The sequence below is a fragment of the Monodelphis domestica genome, chromosome 4 (genome assembly GCF_027887165.1).
Source record: "Monodelphis domestica isolate mMonDom1 chromosome 4, mMonDom1.pri, whole genome shotgun sequence".
Lineage (NCBI taxonomy): Eukaryota > Metazoa > Chordata > Mammalia > Didelphimorphia > Didelphidae > Monodelphis > Monodelphis domestica.
In genome coordinates this window covers 232,083,993-232,107,679 of record NC_077230.1, presented here as the reverse complement: position 1 = coordinate 232,107,679, position 23,687 = coordinate 232,083,993, and the positions used below count along the sequence as shown (strand labels likewise).

General features: G+C 38.8%; 1 protein-coding gene across 1 annotated transcript in view; it reads left to right on the top strand.

Moving 5' to 3' along the window:
• The first annotated feature begins 6,457 nt into the window (after positions 1-6,457).
• The window catches only part of UBE4A (ubiquitination factor E4A), a 46,419-nt gene continuing 29,189 nt past the window's right edge, over positions 6,458-23,687 (top strand). Inside the window, exons 1-6 of the mRNA XM_001370630.4 lie at positions 6,458-6,943; positions 13,641-13,801; positions 15,896-16,069; positions 18,228-18,340; positions 21,236-21,388; positions 22,625-22,784. Coding sequence (XP_001370667.2) covers positions 13,681-13,801; positions 15,896-16,069; positions 18,228-18,340; positions 21,236-21,388; positions 22,625-22,784 — 721 coding nt within the window. The 5' untranslated portion in view covers positions 6,458-6,943; positions 13,641-13,680. The remainder of the gene's footprint in view (positions 6,944-13,640; positions 13,802-15,895; positions 16,070-18,227; positions 18,341-21,235; positions 21,389-22,624; positions 22,785-23,687) is intronic.

Here is a 23,687-nt window from a genome sequence, read left to right as displayed (position 1 = left end):
GATTAGGAAGGGCTGCAGCAAACTCAAGATTTAATTATTTGAGAATATGGCCTTCAACAGACATGTGCAAAAAAAGGACAGACCTCTGGGTGGTCCTAGGTCAAGCTTGAGCCACCATTGGCACATGTGAGACACAGGAAGTGAGGTAGAGAACAGCCTCTGGAGTTCTTAGACTTCCTGGGAGGAGGGCTAGAGTTCAGTTCAAGGTTGAAGGAGCCCCACAGACTGCTTTCCTTCAGATTGGTCACATGAATGATAAGGACTGATCCCTTTCCCTGCCTGGGCTCTCCAAGGCCTTAACGCCCACTTTGGCTCAGCTTGAGCCAGAGTGGTTCTGAGTTAAACTTTCCTTTCTCTCTCTCTCTCTCTCTCCCTCCCTCCCTCCCTCCCTCCCTCCCTCCCTCTAATATTGTCTTCCTCCTGTTGTAATTAAAACACCATAAAAATTTGGCAGCTGACTTGGGTATTTTATTATTTGGGATTTCCCTTGGCGACCATTTAAATTTAGATTTTTCTCAGTCTCAACCATAATATTCACCCTTTACATTAGTCCTTACTACTCTTCTATCTTAGAATTGATACTATGACAGAAGATAAGGATTTGCTTTTAAAATTCTCTTCCTTTCAGGCTTAGCTAAGGTATGTAATGACTGAAATTTTCAAAAGGCAGCATTTCTTAATTTTAAAATAATTTATTAACTGACTGGTCAAGATATCCCAATCTGGTCAAAGGATTCTCTCAATAAATCCAAGACCTTTGGGGGCAGCTGGGTGGCTCATTGGATTAAGAGTCAGATCAAGAGATGGGCAGTCCTGGGTTTAAATCTCGCCTCAGACACTTCCCAGCTGTGTGACCCTGGGCAAGTCACTTAACCCCCATTGCTAGCCCTTACCAATCTTCTGCCTTGGAACCAATACCCAGTATTGATTCTAAGACAGAAGGTAAAGGTCCTAAAATAAAAAACAAACAAATAAATAAATAAACCAAAGACCCTGAAACTCCCAGCCCAGTTACCTATATATACCTTGAGTTCATTATCCAGCTCCTTCCTTGAACAATCCTAAACACCTCTCATTGGTAAATAGCTAATTATTTTATTTTTTATTCTATTTATTTTTATTATTTATATTATATTTATACATATAATAAATACATATATAAATATATATATAAATATTTTAAGAGTCCACCAACTCTCAGCCCTTCCCCACATTGACAGGTTTATCATATACACAGGAAAAGAATCATTGTAAAATCTTTCTGTTAGCCAAACTTTGTGAAAGGAATACATTCCTTTGAATTCCTAAGAACAAAGAAAATGCAAAAATCTGCAGACAGTATGGTGCCTGAGGTCCAAGACCTTGGCATAGGAGTCTTCTAATATATACAGGAATTTATTAGGGCCTTTCTAATCTAGGCCCTAATGTAGGAATTAATATAGTTTATAAAAAATAAATTCTCACAGATATTACCTCCTTTCTGAAGCCTTCCTCGATCCCTCTAGCTACAAGTTCTTTCTCATTCTTCATATTTCTTACAAGCACTTTGTCTAAAGCATTATGTAAGTGTCAACAACTATTATTATTACTAGAGAGCTACCCTAGAAGCCAAGAAGATCTTGGTTTAAATCCTGCCTTTGATATATACTGGCTATGTGTTGTTCAGTCAATTTCAGTCATGCCTGACTCTTCTATTACCCCTTTTGTGATTTTCTTAGCAGATACTGGAGTAGTTTGCCATTTCCTTCTTCAGATGATTTACAGATGAGGAAACTGAGGCCAACAGAGTTAAGTACCTTTCCCAGGCACACACAGCTAGTAAGGGTCTAAGGTCAGATTTGAATTTGGAAAGATGAGTCTTCCTGACTTCAGGTCTAGCACACTATCTACTATCCTCCTTCACTGGTGTATGGGGTATACAAAGAAGACCAGTATCTCTGATGTGAGGGCCTTGGAAGCCCTTTTCAGGACTCCTAATCCAACCACCTTTGGTTCATCTATCACTCAAATCTCACCTGTGGCTCCAAAAAGCTGTAGCAAGCACAGTAGCCACTCTCCCAATAAAACCAACTGGGCAGACCCACTAACCCAGATTAAGGGTAACCAACAGGCCTCAAAAGCCCATCAGTGAGTTAGGGGGTGTCCATCCCAAGCACATAAAGACTTCTCCCAGCAGAATGGGTAGTTGAGAGCACTTTGTTCCAATGGCTATGAACTTGGCTAAAGAAGGCATGTAAGAGCTTGGTTAGACATCAAAGGTGCCAAAATTACTCATTGTAGTCAGGGCCACCCCCAGGCTTCCTGACTTTTGTCTTGCCACTGTGAATTTTAAAACTATTCCACCCTAATCAGATCATTCTTTAGAAGATCTGATTTAGCTATTTCCTTATCAATAACAATGGAGATACTTGGCATAACAGAATCAGGTCTTGGAAACTCTAAATTCTCCACCCTACTCAGTTTAACAAGATTTTGAAGGTCTTCATCAAACTCAAGATTTAATTATCTGAGGTGATGGCCTACAAAATCTTGTTAAACTGAATAGGGTGGAGAATGTCGTTTCCCAAGACCTGATTCTGATATTCCAAGTATCTCCATTGTTATTGATCAGGAAATAGCTAAATCAGATCTTCTAAAGAATAGTCTGATTAGGGTGGAATAGTTTTAAAATCCACACCACTCGACTGGGATGAATCTGGAAGAGTGACACCTTTGTGCACTTCTCCTTTAATTAAATCCAAATCACTCTATATAGCAAGGGTCCCTAAACTTTTTACACAGGGGGGCAGCTCAATTTCCCTCAGACTGTTGGAGGGCCAGACTATAAAAAAAAAAAACTATGATCAAATCTGTATACCGCTGTCTGGGATAGAGGAGGCTGCATCTGTGTTGGGCCTGTCACCCATTGCACAGGCCCATCACCGCCACCTCTATATGGGGCAGCAGTATACACAGTGTGGAATCCCCTCCCCCAGATCTCTGCTCACCATGCTGATGTCTTCCATTGTGCAGCCACATAATCCTTTGTTCAGCGCCTTATTCTCTTTCAGTTACTCTCAGAACAAGGTGCCACACGTAGGATTATATCACCGGAAGTAGTACTGTACGTGAGTGACCCTGTGCTTTGCTGTGCCGCCACATACAATGCTCCTCTCTCACTGACCACCACTGAAAGAGGTGCCCCTTCCAAAAGTTCCCTGGAGGCCAGATAAATGGCCTCAGGGGGCCACATGTGGCCCATGGGCTGTAGTTTGGGAACCCCTGCTACATAGCAACTTGTGATGATGTCATTGGTCCTCTTCCAAAAGGACAAACATTATTACTATACTCCTCCTACTTTTGCCCTTCTTACATTTTAATTTAAATCAGATTTATTTGTGTCTTATCCCTCTAAAGTATAATATAATCAAACTCTGAGCTTACATAAACTGATCTTAATCCTGGGCTATGACCCTCAAAATTACTAGCTCATTTTGTTCCCAGATAGTCACATCCAGGCAATCTCAGGATATATCTCATGTATCTATCTCTACACAAGAAAATAAAAATGTTTCCAGAACTCATACTCAAGGCAACAATGTATATATATCTAGGACAACCTTTATTCTATTCTATAGAAAATGTATGAAATGTACAAAGGATTTAGAGAGGCCCACAAACAATTGCTAATATTCTCCTTCCCAATTCAGTGATTCCACCTTCTACCCAATGCTTAGGCAATCCTCCAGGCTAATAGCCCCACCCTGTGATTTGAACTCCTCTAGGAAAAAAACAAAACAAAACAGGTCACTCTTTCCTATGTGTCATACAGAGTCAAGACCAGACACCTGTCCAAAATACCTGCCTGAATGCAACTCCCACACATCTATTCCAGCAAAACCTAAAATTCATACTACACCAAATAATGATCAAGAAATTCAATAAGAACTACTGTAACTTCTTCTACCCCAAAACTACACAAAAAATCAGATAGAATACCATAGACAATAGGAAAGGGGGTGCTGAACAAAGCCAGTGCCAGCCCAGGACAAAAAAAACACAACTAGGGATGAGCCAAAGATACATGCAGCCTGCAAGATTCTGTTTTCTAAGGCAGCAAGAGTGTAGAGCTCACCTGGTCAAAGCCCCAAGGTGGTCACAAATTCCCTAGGGTAGTCAGAAACTCTAGCAGAGATTCTGGAAGTTACCAAGAACAGTAGCATTCATCCTGGGATACAAGGGCTATCAATCACCTCCTGAAAATAATCCCCAAAAGGAAAATCCCAGGAATGTCACGATCAAAATCCAGAGTTCCCATATTAAAGGAGGGAAAATTTGCTTTAAAAAAAAAAACAAAAGAAATCAGCAGTCAGGTACCAAGGAACTAGTTGGGATTATATAAAATCTCACTTCTACTCTCAACAAGAATAGATATTGTAACATTATATTCAAAAGCATAACCAATGGACTTAGAGCCAAGAATACTAACCCTGTAAAGTCAAGTAAAGTACAATCCTACTGGAAGGAAAATGGACCTTTAATAAAAGAGATAGGGGCAGCTGGGTGGTATAGAGAATAGAGTCCTGGACTTGGAGTCTGAAAGACCTGAAGTAAAATTTGACTGACATTTACTAGCTGTGTGACCTTAGACAAGTCACTTGACCTCTGCCTCAGTTTCCTTGGGTGTAAAATATTGGTATTAATAGCACCTACTTCCCAGAGTTGTTGTGAGGATGAAATGAGCACAGTGCTTGCCACATAATAGGTGCTATATGAATGCTAGCTATTACTTTTCTCACAAAAAGCCTAGAGCTAAGGATAAACTGAAAAATATTAGAAGGGTATATATGACAATATAATTTTAACAGTTTAATAGAAAAGAAATAAGTGATCTCTCAGAAGCTTAATGTCTTCAAAAATACTGTAAGTTTTTGCTTTTATTTTTTTTTAATATCTTTAAAAGATTGGGGGAGGGGGGGAACAGCTAGGTAGTTCAGTGGATGGAGAGCCAGGCCTAGAGTCTCAGACACTTCCCTGCTATGTGACCCTAGGCAAGTCACTTAACCCCAGTGCCTAGCCCTTACCACTCTTCTGCCTTGGAATCAATACATAGTATTGGGGAGGGGAGGGCAAGAAGGAATTGGTTCGGTTCTGAGGGTTTGGAAAGAGAGGAAAGAAAAAAGGAAGATAAGAAGAAGAAAACCCTGGTGTAAAAAGGAAGGAAAAGAAGGAGGAACATTTCTCGTAAATGGGGTATGTGAGAAGAGTATTGAAAGGTGGAAAGAGCTGTCATCAGATGAAACTTAACTCTTCTCTGAAAAGAGATTAAAGCCATAAACATTTTGGTATAGAGTTGGAAGAGCCTTAAGAGATCATTTGGTCCAACCCCTTCATTTTACAAATGAAGAGTTGAGATCTAGAGAAGGGAAATGATTTATTAAAGATCAAACAGTAGAGTCAGGACTGGAATCAGAGATCTGCTGGAGTCCCTCTTACAAGTAAAGCTGATTGTTCAGTTTTCAATGTGAGCATTTATACTTTGGAAATCAGTAACCACCTCAAACTGATGCTTGATTTATTATTTTGTTGATTGTTTAGAATTTTAAAAGTGATGGAGAAAGTGTTAACAATGCAGATTAAATTTAGAAGCATGGTTTGTCAAACAATTGCCAATATACCTTTGATTGCAAGTTTTCTGAATGTAAATCCAATGCTGTTTTTTTTTGTTGTTTGTTTTTTAATCCTTAACTTCTCTATCTCTTCTATCAGTTTCTCTCTGTCTCTCTTTAAATAACCTTTACATTCTATCTTGGAATCTAATACTGATTCCAAGGCAAAAGAGCAGTAATGACTAGGCAATTGGGGTTAAATTACTTGCCCAGATTCGTAGCTAGGAAGTGTCTGAGGTCACATTTGAACTTAAAACCTCGTCTTCAGACCTGGTTCTCTATCTAACTTTGTTAAACTAGTTCACCGATTAATATCAATTCTAAGACAGAAGAGAGGCAAGTGCTAGACATTCAAAGTTAAGCGACTTGCCCAGGATCACACAGCTAGGAAATGTTTGAGGTCACATTTGAACCCAGATCCTCCTTATTCCAGGTTTGGGGGTACCACTAATGCTCTTTCCACTAGTCAGCCACATGATACATAATAAGAAGAATTTCCTGTTGTAATTCAACAAGCTTTTGAAAAGTGCCTACTTTATAGATGAGTGATCTTTTGTTTACATTTGATTGTCTTGAGGAAAAACTCCAAAGCCCTCGGTTTTTCTTGTAAAAATTAGTCTATTATATAAAATTTTACTATTAGTATTACTATACAAGAGGCACCCCGGAGGTGCTTGGATTTGAATTATTAGGGAGAGGTATCCTGTGGATGACTAGTGGAAAGAACACTGGATTTGGAATTAGAATACATGATTTGCAATCTTGGCTCTACCTTTGTGTGACCATGGACAAAGCCCATCTCCTCTTGGTCCCCGAAGGTCTAGGTTTCAGATCTGTATAAGGAGGGGTTGGACTAAATGAGCTGTAGAGCTCCTCCTCTCATTTCTCAATCTATAAGCCTGTTTTTAGAAGGGCTGGCATCACATGAACACGTGGCGGGCTATGCCATGCCCACTGTTTGGCTGTTCTTTTCTCCTCCCCACCTCCATGGCACAGGAAGGGAGAAAGGTCCAGACTCCGCTTGATCGCTCTGAGGGTGCTCCTTTCATCTCCGGCCACTCTCCACAAACCTCCCGCTTACCCCTCCTTTCCGAGTAGGAGGAGGTAGGGCTGCCTACCACCACCCCAGAGGGTCGCCCTCCCGGCCACGGGCTGCACTTCCGGCGCCCAGCTTTGACGCAAAGGCCGAGGGCGGGTGACGTCAGCTCCGGTTGCCCGGGCTGAGTCGGAAGTGTTGAAAGCCCTTGGCCTCGGAGAGTTCCCGGTGCTGCTGCCGCTGGCACCTTCAGGCCCCGGTAAGAAGGAGTGCGTCCCATGAAAGAGGCGGCGGCGCGGGGATCCCCCGGCAGTATCCACCGCGACCCCTTCGTCCCCTCCCGAGGCCCGGATTCCGCTGCCAGACCTTTCCCTCCCCCCGGGTCCTCTGTGCTGAGCTCGGGACCCCTCCTCTGTTTGCATCCCCTGTGCTCCTCTTCTGTCCGCCCCTCCAGCTTCGTCCCCTTATTGTGAAGGCCTGGGGGGAGAGACGTGGGTGTGGGCCGGGGGCGATCTGGGGTCGCCGTCTTAGGGCGTGCCAAACGTGGGAGGTCGGGGTAGGAAGGAGGAAGACGATCTCAGGTCCGATCCAGGCTTGTTCGTGGACCCCCAAGTCCCTCGTGGAGGAAGCAGTCACAGGACTAAGGATTTGGAGAAAAGACAGACGGGTTGGCTCCAAGAAAGTGGCTTCAAATCCCGCTTTTGCCCAGTCCTTGTCCAGCGACTTCTTCCTGGGTGTGTGCGAATAAAAAGTGAGGAAATTAACCTAGTGATCAGTGCGGCCCCTTCCCGCTCTGTCTGGTCAGAGGAGCTTGTACAAAGGAGTGAGTGGTAGAGCTGGGCTATTTGGTAAGGGCTTGGAGATTGCGTAGTGGCAATACTACGATCAAGAGAGCCCTTTTCCCCAGCTGGATGCAATTGACAGGTTTCTGGTCAGAAAGGCAGCTCACAGACTTTCATTTTGCTGCGCCTTCGTCTCCAGCATTGTATTTTCTGCTCCTAACTCCACGCTCCCAAGGTGTGTTTACTTCATTATTTTACCACTCAACTCCCGTTTGAGTCGAAATTGGAGTCTCAAAGAATAGCACTCCTTTTTTGATCCGATGAGACATATAAAATCCCAGCTAAATTGTTCCCAGACATTTTTTGGAGAGATGGACGGATTACCTAAGAGACTGATAGACTTAGGCACAGTGGAAAGAAGCCCTGGATTTGAAGTGTGAAAATCTGACTTCAGATCTTAATTCTGTGTGAGGCATGGTGCCTCAGTTTTCAGATTCCTCCTTTTTCAATTGACAAGAGTATGCCTAAAGTACCAACCCCCCAAGATCCCTTCCAGCTCCAAATCTTATGAATAGATATTTCTCAGCCTGGTTGTTCATTTATAAAAATAGAAATAATAATACCACCCATCTCATAGGATTTTGTTTTAGGGCAAAACACTTCATAAACTTTAAAGCACTACAAAAATGTGAGTTATATTTTGGGAGAAAGATATTCTCCCCTTAGTAATGGAGCAAAGTTGAATGGAAGGTAGATTTCTATGAATATGTTCAAAGTAGGTGAGCTTATGGGTATGACTTGGTAAGACTTCATTTTAATGGTCATAGACATGTTTCTCTTCTATTCAGACAGGCACTGATGTCAGAAAGTTTGCATAAAATATCCAAAAAGACTTTCCCTTTGAAATTTGCCAATTCTCCATTGCATAAAATAGCATAATTCATAGGCAACATTTGGTAATGAGAATGATCCTATATCTTGTGGAGATTGAGCTGTTTGTAGTTAGAGGAGACAAAAACATTTAAGGTCTCAGTTGGGATCTGCAGAGAATTTCTTACATCCACCAGAGAGAAACACATTATTTGGGAGAATATACATTCAAAAAGAATTGAGTCCAAAAGTTGCTTAAAGATTAAGCAACTTGAGAGCAAAAGTTGTCTTTCTTTTTCAAATTTGTATCCCCAGCACATAGTAAGTTCTTAAATTTATCGCATCATATCTGGCATATGAAAATGAAAAAAAAAATGTTTCCTCAGAAACTTTATTTAAAGTAAAAAAGTTTTGTTTCTTTGGTTAACCTTCTCTGATTAGTCACTTTTTTTGGATTTTTTGTACTTATAGAAATACTTTTTCTCTTTTTCTTGAGTATATTCTCATTGGGCAGATGCATTAAATATTTGTTAAGCTCTTTCAGTGTGCATCCAGGGAAGACATTAAATTAGATAATATTGTTTGTTGAGTATTATATATATATACATTATCTCTTTTAACTCTCATAAGTATCTTGGAAGGTAGGTACTATTTGCTTCATTTTACATACAAAGATTCAGATGTGTCCAGGGACACAGTGAGTTTCTCTATAGGTCACAAACCTAGGTCCTCTCGATTCCAAGGTCAGTGGTATCACTAATGATAGGGACTAAAATTTATGTAGTTCTTTAAAGTTTGTAAAACACATTACATAATATAGATATAGCTATTTATAGTTGTATATACATATATATGTAAAAATTCATTAGATCCTCATAAGAACCCTGAGAGGTAGGTGATATTATTTTCTTCATTTCACAGATGAGGAAACTGAGGTAGGCAGAGGTTAAGTGACTTTCCTACAGTCACACAACTAGTATTGGAGGCAGATTTTGAACCCAGCACATTATCCAATATACCACCAAACTGCATTTCACAGTTTTGCCTCTAGCAAAAGTTCTTAACCCATAGAGGCTAGGATTCCTTTACAGAAAAAAATTACATCTTTATCTTCATTAACCTCTAACTGGAATTTAGCATTTCCTTCAATTGTGAATATAAACTTCAAACTATAGTAATATTAGAGCCTATAGGCTTCACCATACTGCCAAAGCGGACCATGGCAAAAACACTTTTAAGAATGCCCCCGTCTTTTAGGCAGCAAAATGAGGAATGAGTTCTGCACTGAGGAGAAGTAATTCAGTACATCCTAAAGACCACTATACTTGAAGACTTGGGATCTGAGTTTAAATACTGGTGCTACCTCTTAAGCACCTCTGTGACTTTGGACAAATTACTCAAACTATTGAAGCCTAAATTTCCTTGTCTGAGAAATGAGGGGTTTAGACTGACCTTGAAGGCCCTTTCTGCCTCTAGATCTAAAATCTTATGGTCCTAAGTAGCTTATAGTCTAATTAAGGGAATAAGACACCAATACAGATAACTAGAATACACACAATTATATAAGCAGATTAAAGTGTTAGAAAGCTAAGTTCATTATAAGGTCTAGAGATGGGGAGGAAAGGTCATTATCTTCAGGATAAATACAAAAACCTTGCTGTGGGGAGAATTGGGCTTTAGAGGATGTGAGGGGGAAAAGGCAAAAGGAATAATGTGAGCAATGACAGACATGTAAAAAGGTGAATGGGGGAAGGAGAGGAGACTAATCCAACTTGTTTGGAGTATACTCCTGTGCTTGGGGCAGTAGCGTGAGATAGAAAGGCCAAATTGTTTGTTATGGACTTTGAATGCAGACCAAGAAATTAAATTTTTCTTGATAGATATTAGGGATCCACTGAAGATTTTTTTTCCCCTTGAGGAATAACATGACCAGATCTTTGTGTTTTTTTGTTCATTTATTTGTTTTTCCAGCAGTGGTGGGAAGGATAGATTGAAACAAAAATATTCAAGATGGGAAGACTTATTGCAGCAGCCTAAGGAGGTTGTGGAATACTATAAGGAATGGTAGTAGCTTGAGTTAGAGAGGAGGGAACATATTTCAGCTATTTTTGAGTTTGAATTAATAGACTTTGTAAATAATTGCATATGAAAAAGGAAAGAAAATATGTGGGGTTTGAGATACAGTATCCAGTAGAAGAGATTGAAAGGGAATAGTCAGACTTAAGTATAAGAACCACAAGAGTATCATCAGAGACCCCTCAGGTCATGAGTATGGGAGACTGAACAAACAAGATTGTACCAGACAGAAATCATGACATCAAAAGGAGCAACAGGTTTAGAGAGAAAACAAATTAGTTCGATTTTGGACATGTTAAATTTGAAGTGCAAAAATCAATCTTTTCTAGTTGTAGGAGAGCAACTGGGAATGTCTCTGGAAAAGATGAACTGAAAAAAAGGCAGATTAAAACATTTATTTTCTGAAGTACTAAGATTGTATATCCTCTCCTTTCAATAGACCATCCTGATACACCAATATGCCCATTATAGATAAGAGGTTGAGTGCTTTGCCCTAGGTAACATGCCTACTGAGTAAAGAGGAGTTGGGCCATGACTTGGTTCTCTTGTTACATGTCCAGTGTCCTTACTACGATCAAGCTGCTTCTCAGTTTTGCAGAAAGGATATCAGTATATTATTAGTCTTATGGATCTCCAAATAGAACTAATTTCCTATGAGGTGATTAAGATTTTTGAGATTTGTGCAGCTTCTGTATCTTACAGGAGCACTAAGTGAACTGTGGTTTGAAATCTCCAATAACTCTTGGTAGCCCTAGAATTTTCTCTTATGCTCTTTTTTTTTTTTAACTAAATGAGAGGGAAGGGCTAGGCAATTTGGAGTTAAGTGACTTCCCCAGGGTCACACAGCTAGGAAATATCTGAAGGCAGATTTGAACCTACGCCCTCTTGATTCCAGGCCTGGTGCTCTATCCACTATGCTACTTAGTTGTCTCCTCTCTTATATTCTTAATAATTGCTGATGTTGCTGTAGCATTGTAAAATTTGCAAAATACTTTACACATATCTCATTTGATCCTCAAAAAGTTCTGTAAGTATAAACATTTTTTTTACATTTGATCTCATTATTATTGGGAAGTTTTTAGAGAAGAAACCCTTTTTGATTTAGATTGGCAACTGTTCTACAGTTTAAAAATCTTAGAATATTGTCAGGAGCACCAAGGAGTTAAGGGAATTGCCCTGGGTCCTCCTGGGGGTAGAAATGACAGGTATTATCCCCATTTTACAGATTAGGAAGCCGAGTTTCAGAGAAGTCAAAGGGATTTAACCCATGCTAGTAATTGGCAGGTGGAATTTGAACCCAGATCTCTACTGATTCTAAATCTAGCACTCCTACACCATGCTAGGCAACATTTAATTCATTTTCCTTCCATCCATAGCATGGTAAATGTAGAATTCTATGGGCTTCAAGGTCTGAGTGCCATATGATATTTTGGAAAGCTATTAAAATAAATAAAATAAATAAATAAAATATTTAAAATATTTAAAAAAAAATAAAATAAAATAAAAGCTCCCAGAAATTCCTTTGTGCCTCAACTAAAGTAGCCTGACCAATGGTTTTTAATTTCTCAAAAAGTTCATTTGTATTACATATGCCTTCTTGGGCATATGTACACTGGCCTCTCAGCTAATTGCCACTGATTCAAAGTGTTAATGCTTTCAATTGCCCTTTTAACTTATCCCTATATGAAATGCTAATCTTGTTTAAATTATATGTAACAACATATACCACTTCACTTACCTGATACAGTAGATTTCAGCACCATGCTGAGAAAAGTCATGTCCCCAAATTTGTTGGTACTATTCCTAATTGGCCACTAGCCTGATTGCAGAAAATATGGGGATAGCTCAGCAAAGCAACTGGTAAAACTGCCATTGAACGTAAACCTGTATTATTAGACTCCTCCTAGAGATGAAGATAAGCCTTCAAATGTCATTAGTTTTGTTTATATGACTATAAATAATCTTGTTTTATCCCAGCAAAATGAAAAGTAGAACTATTAAACAGTGTTACACTCAGAGTCAGGAGAACTGAGTTCACTTAACTAGTTTTATGAGCAAGAGCAAACATGAACCTCTCTGAGCCTTAGTTTTTGTACTTGTTAAATAGAAATATATTTACACCAACTCACAGTGATTGTTAGGAAAGTGCTTATGAATCCAAAAGTAATTTGTAAATACAAATTGTTATTTCCTTTTCCTGACTTTCCTTAACCCCCTTTGGGACTTTTGTCCTTGGATAGGTTCATCAAATTTTTTTAAACAGGCTATGCCTATCTCTTCTTTCACCCCTCTCTCTCCTTCAGGGTCATATAGCTGTTCTCTGGCCTTGGTTCAAGTTAAACTGAAATTTTAGAAAGGAGGGGAAAACATTCAGTGAGCTATGTCAATCCAGTTGCGATACTAGGTCCTCTCGGCTTAATTAAGGCTGTCACATCCAGAATAGAGATATTTGACCAGCAAAATCTTATCAAATTCAAATTCACTAAATATTCCCAAGTTACTGATCAGTTTGGGGTTATATGAAGGACCTCCCAAATTTGAGATTTTTTTTTTGTCTTAAATATAATGAAGGATATTCTGGACATATCTTTATTAGGTCTAGAAAACTACTAAATAGTTAAGCCTAGGAGTGTGTCTGAAAAATGGTAGTTCTTTAATATTTATTGAGGATCTATAAATTAGCCTATATGCATAGGAAGTTGAATTCTAAGATTAGGGTTGTTCATTCCCAGTTCCAGTCCTAGCGCTAGCACTAGTTGCCCTCCCTGTAATTTTGAGCAAATACTCTGTTGTCATCATTCATGTAAATGGGCAAGAAGCCACCCACTCAGGCCAGTAGTAGTCAATAGTTTCTTTCAAAGAAAATAGCTATATTGTTGCTATTGTCCTTAGCAATACATATTTTTTCTTTTTTCTTTCTTTTGCCTCAACTTATTCTTTCCCTTTTCAAACAAGGAGTGGCAAATATAGGGAAGATAATTACAAGCAAATACATCCTTCCTGGTCTCATTTTAGCTCCTTTCATTTTAGCTTCCATGAAGCCCAATCACTTCCTTCAGTAGGTAAATTTGTAGCTATTTTGCCTCTAAATACTTTAAACTTTGGAACACTGATCAGTCTTGTCTCCAGAATCCCTTCAAAGTATGATGTGTTGCAGAGAAAGACGGGGAAAAAAATCTATGGGAATCTAACAGCTGCTAGTGTAGCTGACACCTGCCTTTTCTGTAGCCCCTCCCCCAGGTCTGGATGGAGTCTACTTTAAAGTGAAATGACAGACCAGGACAATAACAACAACATCTCCAGTAACCCCTTTGCTGCTCTCTTTGGTTCCCTGGCTGATGCCAAGCACTTTGCAGAAATCCAGAAGGAACAGCTGAAGCAGCAATCTGGTAAGTGTATGAGCCAACAGCAGCAGACAAGATGACCCAGAATGAGGACTTTCCAAAACCAGTGTGTCTGGGGCCCCCCAAATTAGCAATGGATTTAGAGTTTGTAGCAGATAAGAGTTTTTCCACAAAGGTAAAGAACCTAACAGGTGGCTCCAAGGGTTCAGATGCTCATTGTGGACCTAGGATTGTCAAGCTATCACTTTTTCTAGTACTCTCAAAAGGCACCTCATAAAACTGTATTCTTGTTAACATGATCAGCTGAGGATAAAGGTTTTAGTGTAGGAAACAAGCCATAGTTGTTGTTGTAGGAGATAACTAAAGATAAGTGCTAGAAGAGATTTTTGACCTGAAAGTGATAAATAATCAAAATGTTTTGGTCCTAGGTTGATTGCCACAAGGATTCTCTTAGGAGTAACCTCTTATTCTACTGATTAGGGTCTTTTCTATCTAATGCTATTAAAACAAACTACTTAAGAAGGCAAACTGATCCCAAACCTTATTGTAAAAAGATCAGACAGCTTGGCAAAGAATATTGACACGAATCAAAACAGCTGTGTGACCCTGGGCAAGTCACTTAATCTGCACAGATCTCAATTTCCTTATCTGTAAAATAAGGGGATTCAACTAAATGGTCTCTGTAAACCATTTTAGCTTTGGATCCTTGCAATTATGGTGCTGACAGAACAGTCACTCACACTCATCAGAAGATAGCCTCTATGACCTGAGACCAGACAGAGCATAACTAGGAGTCTGCCATTTTCACGTGTAGAATGTCTTTTATCACTTTTAATATTCCCATAATTCCCTAAATACCATAGTGTGCTTCTACCAAAAAAAGAAAGTGTCACAGGATTTCAGGATTCCCATGCTTTGTCATTCGTGGAAAAGGAGACTTATTGACACTTTCCCCTTATTTCTTCATTTCAAGAATGATTGGAGAGATACTTATCTGAATTATAGGCTAAAAGGGAATGAAGTGTAATGTAAATAACTGAGGAGGAAGATTTGTGCTTTTACATGTAACCATTTTTTTGTTCTACCTTGTATTTTGAAATGCTCCTTTTTCAGTGTTTATTAAATTCAGAATAAAATATTTTTAAATGAATTGGGAATGCTGAAAGGTTTCAGGAAGATTTTTAAGCTCCTTCTGTAGTTTACTATTATACTCCGTTATCCTAGCTCCTCTTTTCCTACCTTATATAAGAGATTGGGTTAAGGAGGGAAAACTGAGAAATGAAAAACAGTAGAAAATGAGGTAATAGCAAATATATTTTAAGTGATTTGGCTGGTATCAAACTTATCTGGTAAATAGGAAAATCTGTATGGGTTATCTGCATATGGGAGCAATGCTGCTAAACATTCCCTTTCTAACTGTAAGCAAAAGTTAAACTATATGAAATTGGGAGCAGAGCAGATAGCAAACAGTGGGAACAGTTCTGGCATGTGCTCTGCTGGGACTAGTTTGGCATTAGGATTGTTTCAATTCCCCAGGGTTTATCATACCATCAGGTCCAACTTGTTTTCCACCAGCAATTAATACTGTGCCAAAAGCTTTAGCTTCCTGCTCTGAAACGTATTCTTTTAAAGCCCTACTACTGAAAAAATAGCCTGCTTCTGAATGGTCTGACTGAATTTTCATAAAAAAGGACTGATGGACCCCAAATATTTCATGGCTTTTCGTGAATAATACCAGTTTTTGGTCTTCGTATGTGGCACCACATTTAAATGGGGTAGCTTTCTAAGATGCTTTTTAGAACATTAAGGGAGTTATACTTTGATAAATAACACTGACTTGTTTCCAGATTTCTGTAGGAAAGTTCGTGTTATTTTTGTAGTGTGAAATACAACTTTATACTGGCAGGGAAGAGGGTGGAGAGGGAAGCAACCAACCCTTCCTCTTTGTAAAATTTGGCAGTGGTCACAAAGTTGAGATTTGGCATTCTGCAGTTAAACTTGCTCTGCCATGATACTATCAGTAGTTAATTAATTTTAAATCCCATACTACCAATTTTTTCCCCTTTTCTACCCTCTTGGTATTGGACTAGGTTCTTTCCCAGAGAAATATAATATTTACAAGATCAAATTTTCTGACAGATGAACCCTCCGCTAGCCCTGATGACTCGGATAACAGTGTGTCAGAGAGCCTGGATGACTGTGACTTCTCTGTCTGTGAGATTAACCAGTCATTCCGTTCCAAGCAGGAGCTATGTGAGCAGCTCAACATCAATCACATGATCCAAAGGATTTTCCTCATCACCCTGGACAACAGTGAGTCATCAACTATCTATTTTCATTGCTTTCTTATTCTGATCAAAATCATTATTGGATGTTCCTTATAGTCCAACAAAATTATCATGCTTTCTAGAATAAGGAATTTACATCTCAAAAGAACATCTTAACTAGCACAGACTTGTTTGGCATCCCTACTTGTTTTAATTTTCCTCCTCTTTATCCAAATAAATTGTGGGTTCTTTTTTCTGATTTTTAGTTCTTCAGTACTTGTGACCCAATTTTACCATTTATTCTGCATATAAAAAATAAGCATGGCTTCCTAGTTGTAGTTGGAGGGTCCGAGGCTGTGGCGGAGTTGGAGGTGTAGTTGAAAAGCGATCCTTTATGTGGTGGCATTTCTGGTTTCCGAAGTGAATCGGCCATGATGTTTCTGCAGTATTACCTAAACGAGTAAGGGGATCAGGTCTACACCCTAAAGAAAACAGATCCTGCAGGACAACAGACCTGCTCAGCTCACCCAGCCAGATTTTCTCCAGATGACAAGTACTCAAAATACCACATCACTATCAAGAAGAGATTCAAGGTTCTCATGACCCAACAAGCATGACTGGTCCTCTGACTTACCAGTTACCAACAGATCAAGCAGTGGCAACCACCAAGGACCCTGGCCCAAAGATCTACCTAACAGACCTCATTCAAAAAGAACCCAAATTTTTGACTCAACCCATTCTCACAACTTTGAAATTACTTCCTTTGTACATTTGGTTCTTGGAATCTAGTATCAATTTGCTTGTATTCCTGACTGTGCTTGGTGGCAATCAATCTAAGATGAAAAATTTTTAAGTTGTACATCTTTTCAATCAATGCTATAGGCTATTAAAGCTGAAACGATTTAAAGATTTTTTTTTAATTGGGGGCAGAAGTTTTGTTTGATTTAATCAGAGGTCATCAGTGAACAGATTGATGGGCCTGGAATCATTAGTAAGACCTAAATTCAAATTCAGTTTTAGATACTTACAAGCATTGTTACCCTGTGCAAATTACTTAACCAGTTTTGCCTTGGTTTCCTCAGCTATAAAATGGGAATTACAATACCTTGAAGGATTGTTGTGAAGATCAAATGATAATATATTTATACAAAGGTGTTTAGCACATTACCTGGTACATAAGTAGGTGCTATATAAATATTTATTCCCTTTCCTGAACAGAAAGTAATTGAATATCTCCTTTTAAAATTAATTTAGAATACTAGAATGTTTATTTGAATTCAAAGTTCCTTATTTTCTTCTTTAAAAATTAATTGAATTGGACTAAGTAATCAAGTTTCTTTTAGCTCTATATTCTTAGATCCTGTTGATAACCTGAAATTTCTTGCCTCTCTGTAGTGACATTGATATGAAAAACAGAACAGCAGGGCCCATGAGTGCTGTCTTCTGAATGGGTTGGGTGATAAAATAAAAAAACATTATTTTAAACAGAAAGTTATCTTTGTTCTAGGGAAATTGCTTTGTAAACCTTGAGTGTGTGTATGCTATCATTCTTTGGAGTCTTACCATTTCTCCCAAATTCTGAACAGATTGATATTGACCAAAGAACCCTCATAAATGTTTGATACCCCTACTGGAAGTATTCATAGGCCTTTGCTTTTCTATAGAAGGGAAGAGTCTTGGCTATCCCTATAGTTTTCTTATGTCTTTGCTGGGTAGTGATTTGTTAGGACTGTTTCTATTGCCTTCTGCTGAAGTTAAAGTCAGTTTAAAAGAATAGTCATGCATTTTGACAAATGTTTTCATTGTTTGAGAATTGAGCAAGTAGAAAGATTAAAAATAAAAAATTAGGTTAAAAACAAACAAATAAGCATAATAGATATTCCCACTTTCTTCACCAAAATGGCATATGCATAATTACTGTTTATGTATTGAAATGTGGCTTTCTTTCTTCCACTGTGTCTGTGGTGGGACACCAGAAAAATTATCACAAAGGCCTTTCTAAATGACTATTGTTGGATTTATGACAAGGCAAGGTTCTTTGTAACCAGTGAGAAGATTTTTGTTTTGGGCTCCCTTGCTTCTTTATGTTTTTTGGGACCACTCTGATGTCATCTGAGAGCTCATAAATTAATAGAAATGCTGTCATGATTAGCATTCAGATAAGACAGAGGCATATATTTAATTAATTAAAAAACATTTTCCAGGTGACCCAAGTATGAAATGTGAGAATGGGATCCCCAGCCGTTGCGTATTTTTGGAGGAAATGGCAGGAGACTTGGATGAACAAGACTGGCTTGATATGAACAACATTGAGCAGGTATTGTTTTTATGTTCACTTGTTTTGTGGGCAAGAATGTAACTGTGAAGGAAGCTGGACTTTAAACCCCTGCAGCTCATCATTAAGCATTTAAAACATTTCCATTAATCTCCAAAGACTTCAGAAATCATACAGATAAACCTCACATACATGCTACTAAGAGCAAGCCTAGTTATTGTTTCTCTCAAAGCTGAAGTAAGAAAAATCAAGTGTGTTTGATCAAGTTGGATAACCTCTCTTGGTACATCAGGATATCTTGATACCTCCTGGCAGGAATTGAAAAGGCAATGTTTGGTTTATTCATTTTTCATGTGGCCTCACTCTCTAATCAATCAGTAAACATTTATTAAGCCCTTATTCTTTGCAGGAATCTGTGCTAAACACCTAAAAAAAAAGAAGCAAAAAACAGTCCCAGTCTATTTACAATCTAATGGGTGAGGCAAATTGCAAACAAAATTAGACAAAGCAAACTATATACAGGATAAGTAGGAAATAATGAACAGAGAGAAGACCCTGGAACTAAAAGTGTTGGGTAAGGCTTTCTGTAGGAGGTGGGATTTAGTTGGAGGTCAAAAGTCAGAGTGGCAGAAGGTGAGTATTCCAGGCATAGGGGACACCCAGAGAGATTGCCTAGAGATGATATATCTTGTTCATGGAACAGAAAGGAGGCCAGCATCACTGGGTCAAAGAGTACATGATGGGAAATAAGCTATAAGAATGCTGAAAAGGTAAGGGAGGCTAGGTTATGAAGGATTTTGAGTGCCAGAACAGAGCATTTTGTATTTTCTCCTAGAGGAAATAGGAAACCACTGGCTTTAATTAAGTAGAGGAACTTGATTGAACTTGCACTTTAGAAAAAATCACTTTAGTGGCTGAATAGAGGATGGATTGGGGTAAGGAGAAACTTGAGGCAGGCCAATCCACCTGCAAGCTATTGCAGTAGTCCTGGCATGAGGTGTTGAGGGGAAATCTTCAGGCCTTAGCAAAAGATTAGATATAGGGTAGGGGTGAAAGAGCATGAAGAATCCAGAATGACTCCTAGACTGTGAGCCTGAGAGATTAGGAAGCTGTTACCCTCAATAGTCATAAGAAAGGGGGCAGCTAGGTAGCTGCGTGGATAGAGAGTCAGTCCTAGAGGCAGGAGGTCCTAGATTCAAATTTGACCTTAAACACTTCCTAGCTGTGTGATCTGGGGCAAATCACTTAACCCCAGTTGTGTGTAATTAGAATCTGTTACCCTAAAAATCCCTGCTCCATCAAAGCCTAGACAGAAAGGAAAGAGCAAGAGAGACAGACCTCTACCCAAATTATATCCTGTCTATGTCAGCATGTAACAACAGGAGTGAGTAGGGTTCTGGGAATCATAGTTTTGCTGGGGATTGTAGTTTTTAGGGTAACAAAAACTGTTTTCTTAGTGAAAATTAATATATCCTGAGTTGATCCATTTGTTTGTCAACACCCTCCTCAAGGGGTATTGTATAATTGTCATAAAATTCTAGTTTTATAAAAGTTAAGAAACTTGCTACTTCCCAGAGTTCAGGAAGTGAACTGCTTGGAGAAGGCGCCATGAAGATGCCTACAGAAACCTCACACTGTACAGAAAGATTCAGAATGAACATTGGGTTTCAGTGAAATTGAACTGTGGGGGGTTATAACACATTTATTTTTATATGTATACTCTTATGCCGAAGGGGACTGTCCCCTTATTGGCTTTTTGTCAATGTGCCTAGCAATCATTGGTTTTGTTCTCTTTCCCTTTTGTCCCCCAATTATTGTAATTTATAAGTTGGTTATGTTTACAAGATCCATTGGGGAGACTAGTCTTCCAGAGAATCTTAGGGAGAATTGTGTAATTAAAATCTATTACCCAAAAAACTATGATCCCCGGCAAAATTCCCAGAACTCCACTCACTTCCTGTTGTTATGTGCTGACATAGACAGGATATAAATTGAGTGGAGATCTCTCTCTCTCTCTCTCACTTTCTTAGTCATGTGGTTCTGTTTTGTCAGATAATAAACTTTATAAAAATAATACTTGAAGAATTGGACATTAATTTAACTCCTACAGTTGCCTAGCCTTTATTGCTCTTCTGTCTTGGAATTAGTATTGATTCTAAGACACAAGGTCTTAAATAAATCACAAGATGGTATAAGTGGAGAGGGTTAATGAATTCTGTTTTGGACATACTGGGTTTGAGAGATCTGTTGGACATTCCAGTTTATGATATCTGAAAGACTGTTGAAGATTCAAGATTGCATATCAGCAAAGAGATTGAGGCAGGAAAGTTGGATACAAGAATCATCAGCATGGAGATGATAATTAAGTCCATGAGAATTTAATGAGATCACCAAGTGAAGTAGCATAGAGGGAGAAGAGAGGTCAAGGAGAATGAGGGTTGAAAAAAGACCATTGGATCTGGCAACTAAGAGATCATTGGTAACTTTGGAGAGAGCAGTGTGGTGGAATATAAGGTCAGAAGCTAGATCATAAAGTGTTGAAGTGGAGTCACCTATAGTAAATGGCTTTTTTGGAGGAGTTTAGCTACAAAAGATTGAAGAGATCTAAGACAGTAGTTAGCAGAGATAGATAATCAAGTGAGGGTTTTTTCAAGAGAGAGGAGCCATGGACTTGTTTGTAAGTAGTAGGAAATGAGTCAATAGAGAGGGAGACATTGAATAAAGGTAGAAAGTAGTAGGGATGACAGAGAGGGCAATCTGTTCCAGAAGACAGGATAGGTGGAATCGGATCTCTTAAACAAATAGAAGGGTTAGCCAGGGGTTACTTTCTTTTTTAGCATTGAGTAGCAATGACTTTGCAAACCTTTATACTCTAGTATTAGCTTTTACAATGTAATTTCAACTTTTTATGTTTTTTTTAATTGTCATTGTTATTAGGCACTCTTTACACGATTGCTGCTTCAGGATCCAAGCAACCACTTGATTAACATGACCTGTTCCACAACATTAAACCTCTCTGCAGATCGAGATGCAGGGGAGAAGCACATTCTTTGCTACCTTTATTCCTGTTTCCTAAGAGCAAAAGAGGAGGTAGGGGAATAATTTTGATCACCTACTTCTTACAATGTATCATAACTCTTTTGTGAATGGCAGCATTTCTATACTACCTCCCTAATAGATGCAAATTTTCAGAGACCTTCTGAAAAGCCCCTTGTGCCTTGATAGTAATTATAAAAGAAATCCAGTGTCTACATGTTCCTTTTCTGAGAATTGGAACTGCCATTCTCCCAATGAACCAGACTTAAAACCTGTTATTTCTGACTTCTCCCCCTTCTAATTTCCCACATCCAGTAAATTATTTTATCCTTTCTATTTCTCAAATATCTTTTGTATCCATTCCCACTACCACCATCCTAATTCAGATCATTATTATCTATGACTTGGATTGTTATAAATAGCCTTCTAATGAATAACCTGGCCCTTGGTTTCTTCCTTTTCCACCTCCAAACCATTCTACATGCTTCTAAGAGTCATTTTCATAAAGCACAGTCCATATCACCTCCCTCTACCTAAAAACATCAATATTTTTCCATTGCTTAAGGGATAAAGTCCACATCTTTGGCCTAGAATTTAAGGCTCTTAGAAATCTAGCACCAAAAGCCTTTCCCTCCCATTATTTCCCCCACCTTTTTTTTTTAATCCTTACCTTCTGACTTTGTATTGATGCCAAGTATCAGTTCCAAGGCAGAAAAATGGTAAGGAACAGGCAAAAATTGGGGTTAAGTAGCTTGCCTTGAGTAACACAGCTAGGAAGCGTCCGAGGCTAGATTCGAACCCAAGAACTCCTGACTCTGTCCACTAAGCAAACCTAACTATCCCCCTTTACTCCCTTTTTAGAATTACTTATTTAACCTTCCAACAGACTTGACTGTTAAGTGTTGTCGGAACATAGTGTAGGGTTTTCTGCCTTCTACCTCATTCTCACTTTTCCACTTATAATTCCCTTATTTTCTTAATTCCCCTCTCACTGCCAGATTCATTTGCCCAATTCCTTCCTGTTCTATGAGGCCTTATGTAAATGCCATTTCCTTCACAAATCCTTTCCTAATCTCCCTGCTCTGAACTCCCAAGCTACTCTGTACTTCTTAATGCACTTTCAAAGTTTACTTACAGCATTTTAAAAAATGTTTTGCTCTTCCTATATCTAAGCTTCACAAAGACTGTAACTGTTTTCTTATTTTCTTTTTTTCCCCCTTGATTGACTGCATTCAAATTCATTCTAGGTCAAGATGTCTCAGTCTCTTTTCTCTCTTTCTTTCCCTTCAGATTACCAAAGTACCAGAAAAATTGCTGCCCTTTGCTGTGAGATGTAGGAACCTAACTGTGTCTAATACCCGAACTGTCCTCCTCACCCCAGAAATTTATGTTGGCCAGAATGTCTATGATCAGTTGGTAGACCTGATGTTGGAAGCAATTCGAGGGGCCCGTAAGTATAGAAGAGAAGCCTTATCAACCTGAACCTTTGAAGACCTAGATAATAGTCACTTCATGGTCTAATTGTCATTTTTGGCTCTGATGAAAATGAATCAGAATCCCAAAATTTAAAAGAATGTCAAATTGTCTGCCTCCCTTCTGAAGCACCTGGACATATATTCATTTACCCTCTATAGCTGCCGTCAGTTTATAATCTAAATCAATCAGATTGACTTATTCTTAACACCTAGATGAGACAGCCACACTGATTGTGAAGGAAGAGGAAAGAAAGAAAAAGTAAAAAGGGAATGGGACTTTTTAGGGAAGTAAGGCTTGCATAGAATATCAAAATTGGGAAGGGGGCAGAAATTGGCTATGAGTAACATTAAAGTCTTGCATCTTAGGGGAACAGCAAGCTCAGTGGTCAGATGGCCCTGGCACAATAATGTTTTTGAGAAAGATGTTTAAGTGAAACAAGAAACCAAGCCTTTGAGTTTAAATACTCCTTACATACCTACTATGTGTGGTATTTCAATTGATAATTTACATTTATAGAGTGCTTTAAGAATTTCAGGTTTCTTTCAACTCCATGAGATAAGTAGCACAAGAATTATCCTACTTTTACAGATAATAAATTCATAGATTTAGAGGTGAAAGGGACTCTAGGCCATCTCGTTAAACCCTGTCATTTTACAGATGAGGAAACCGAGATATAGAGAAGTTAAATGACTTACCCAAGGTCACAAAAGTAGTGTCAGAGATGGGCTTTGAATCCAGGTCCTCTCAAACCAGAGCTACTTTATGCCATATCATGCTGCCTCAAAAATCAAAGGCTTGTGCATGTCATTTATAAGGAAGCAGGATTTTGGATCAGTCTGAGGAAGAACTTTCTAACAATTAGAGTAGTCTCAATCAA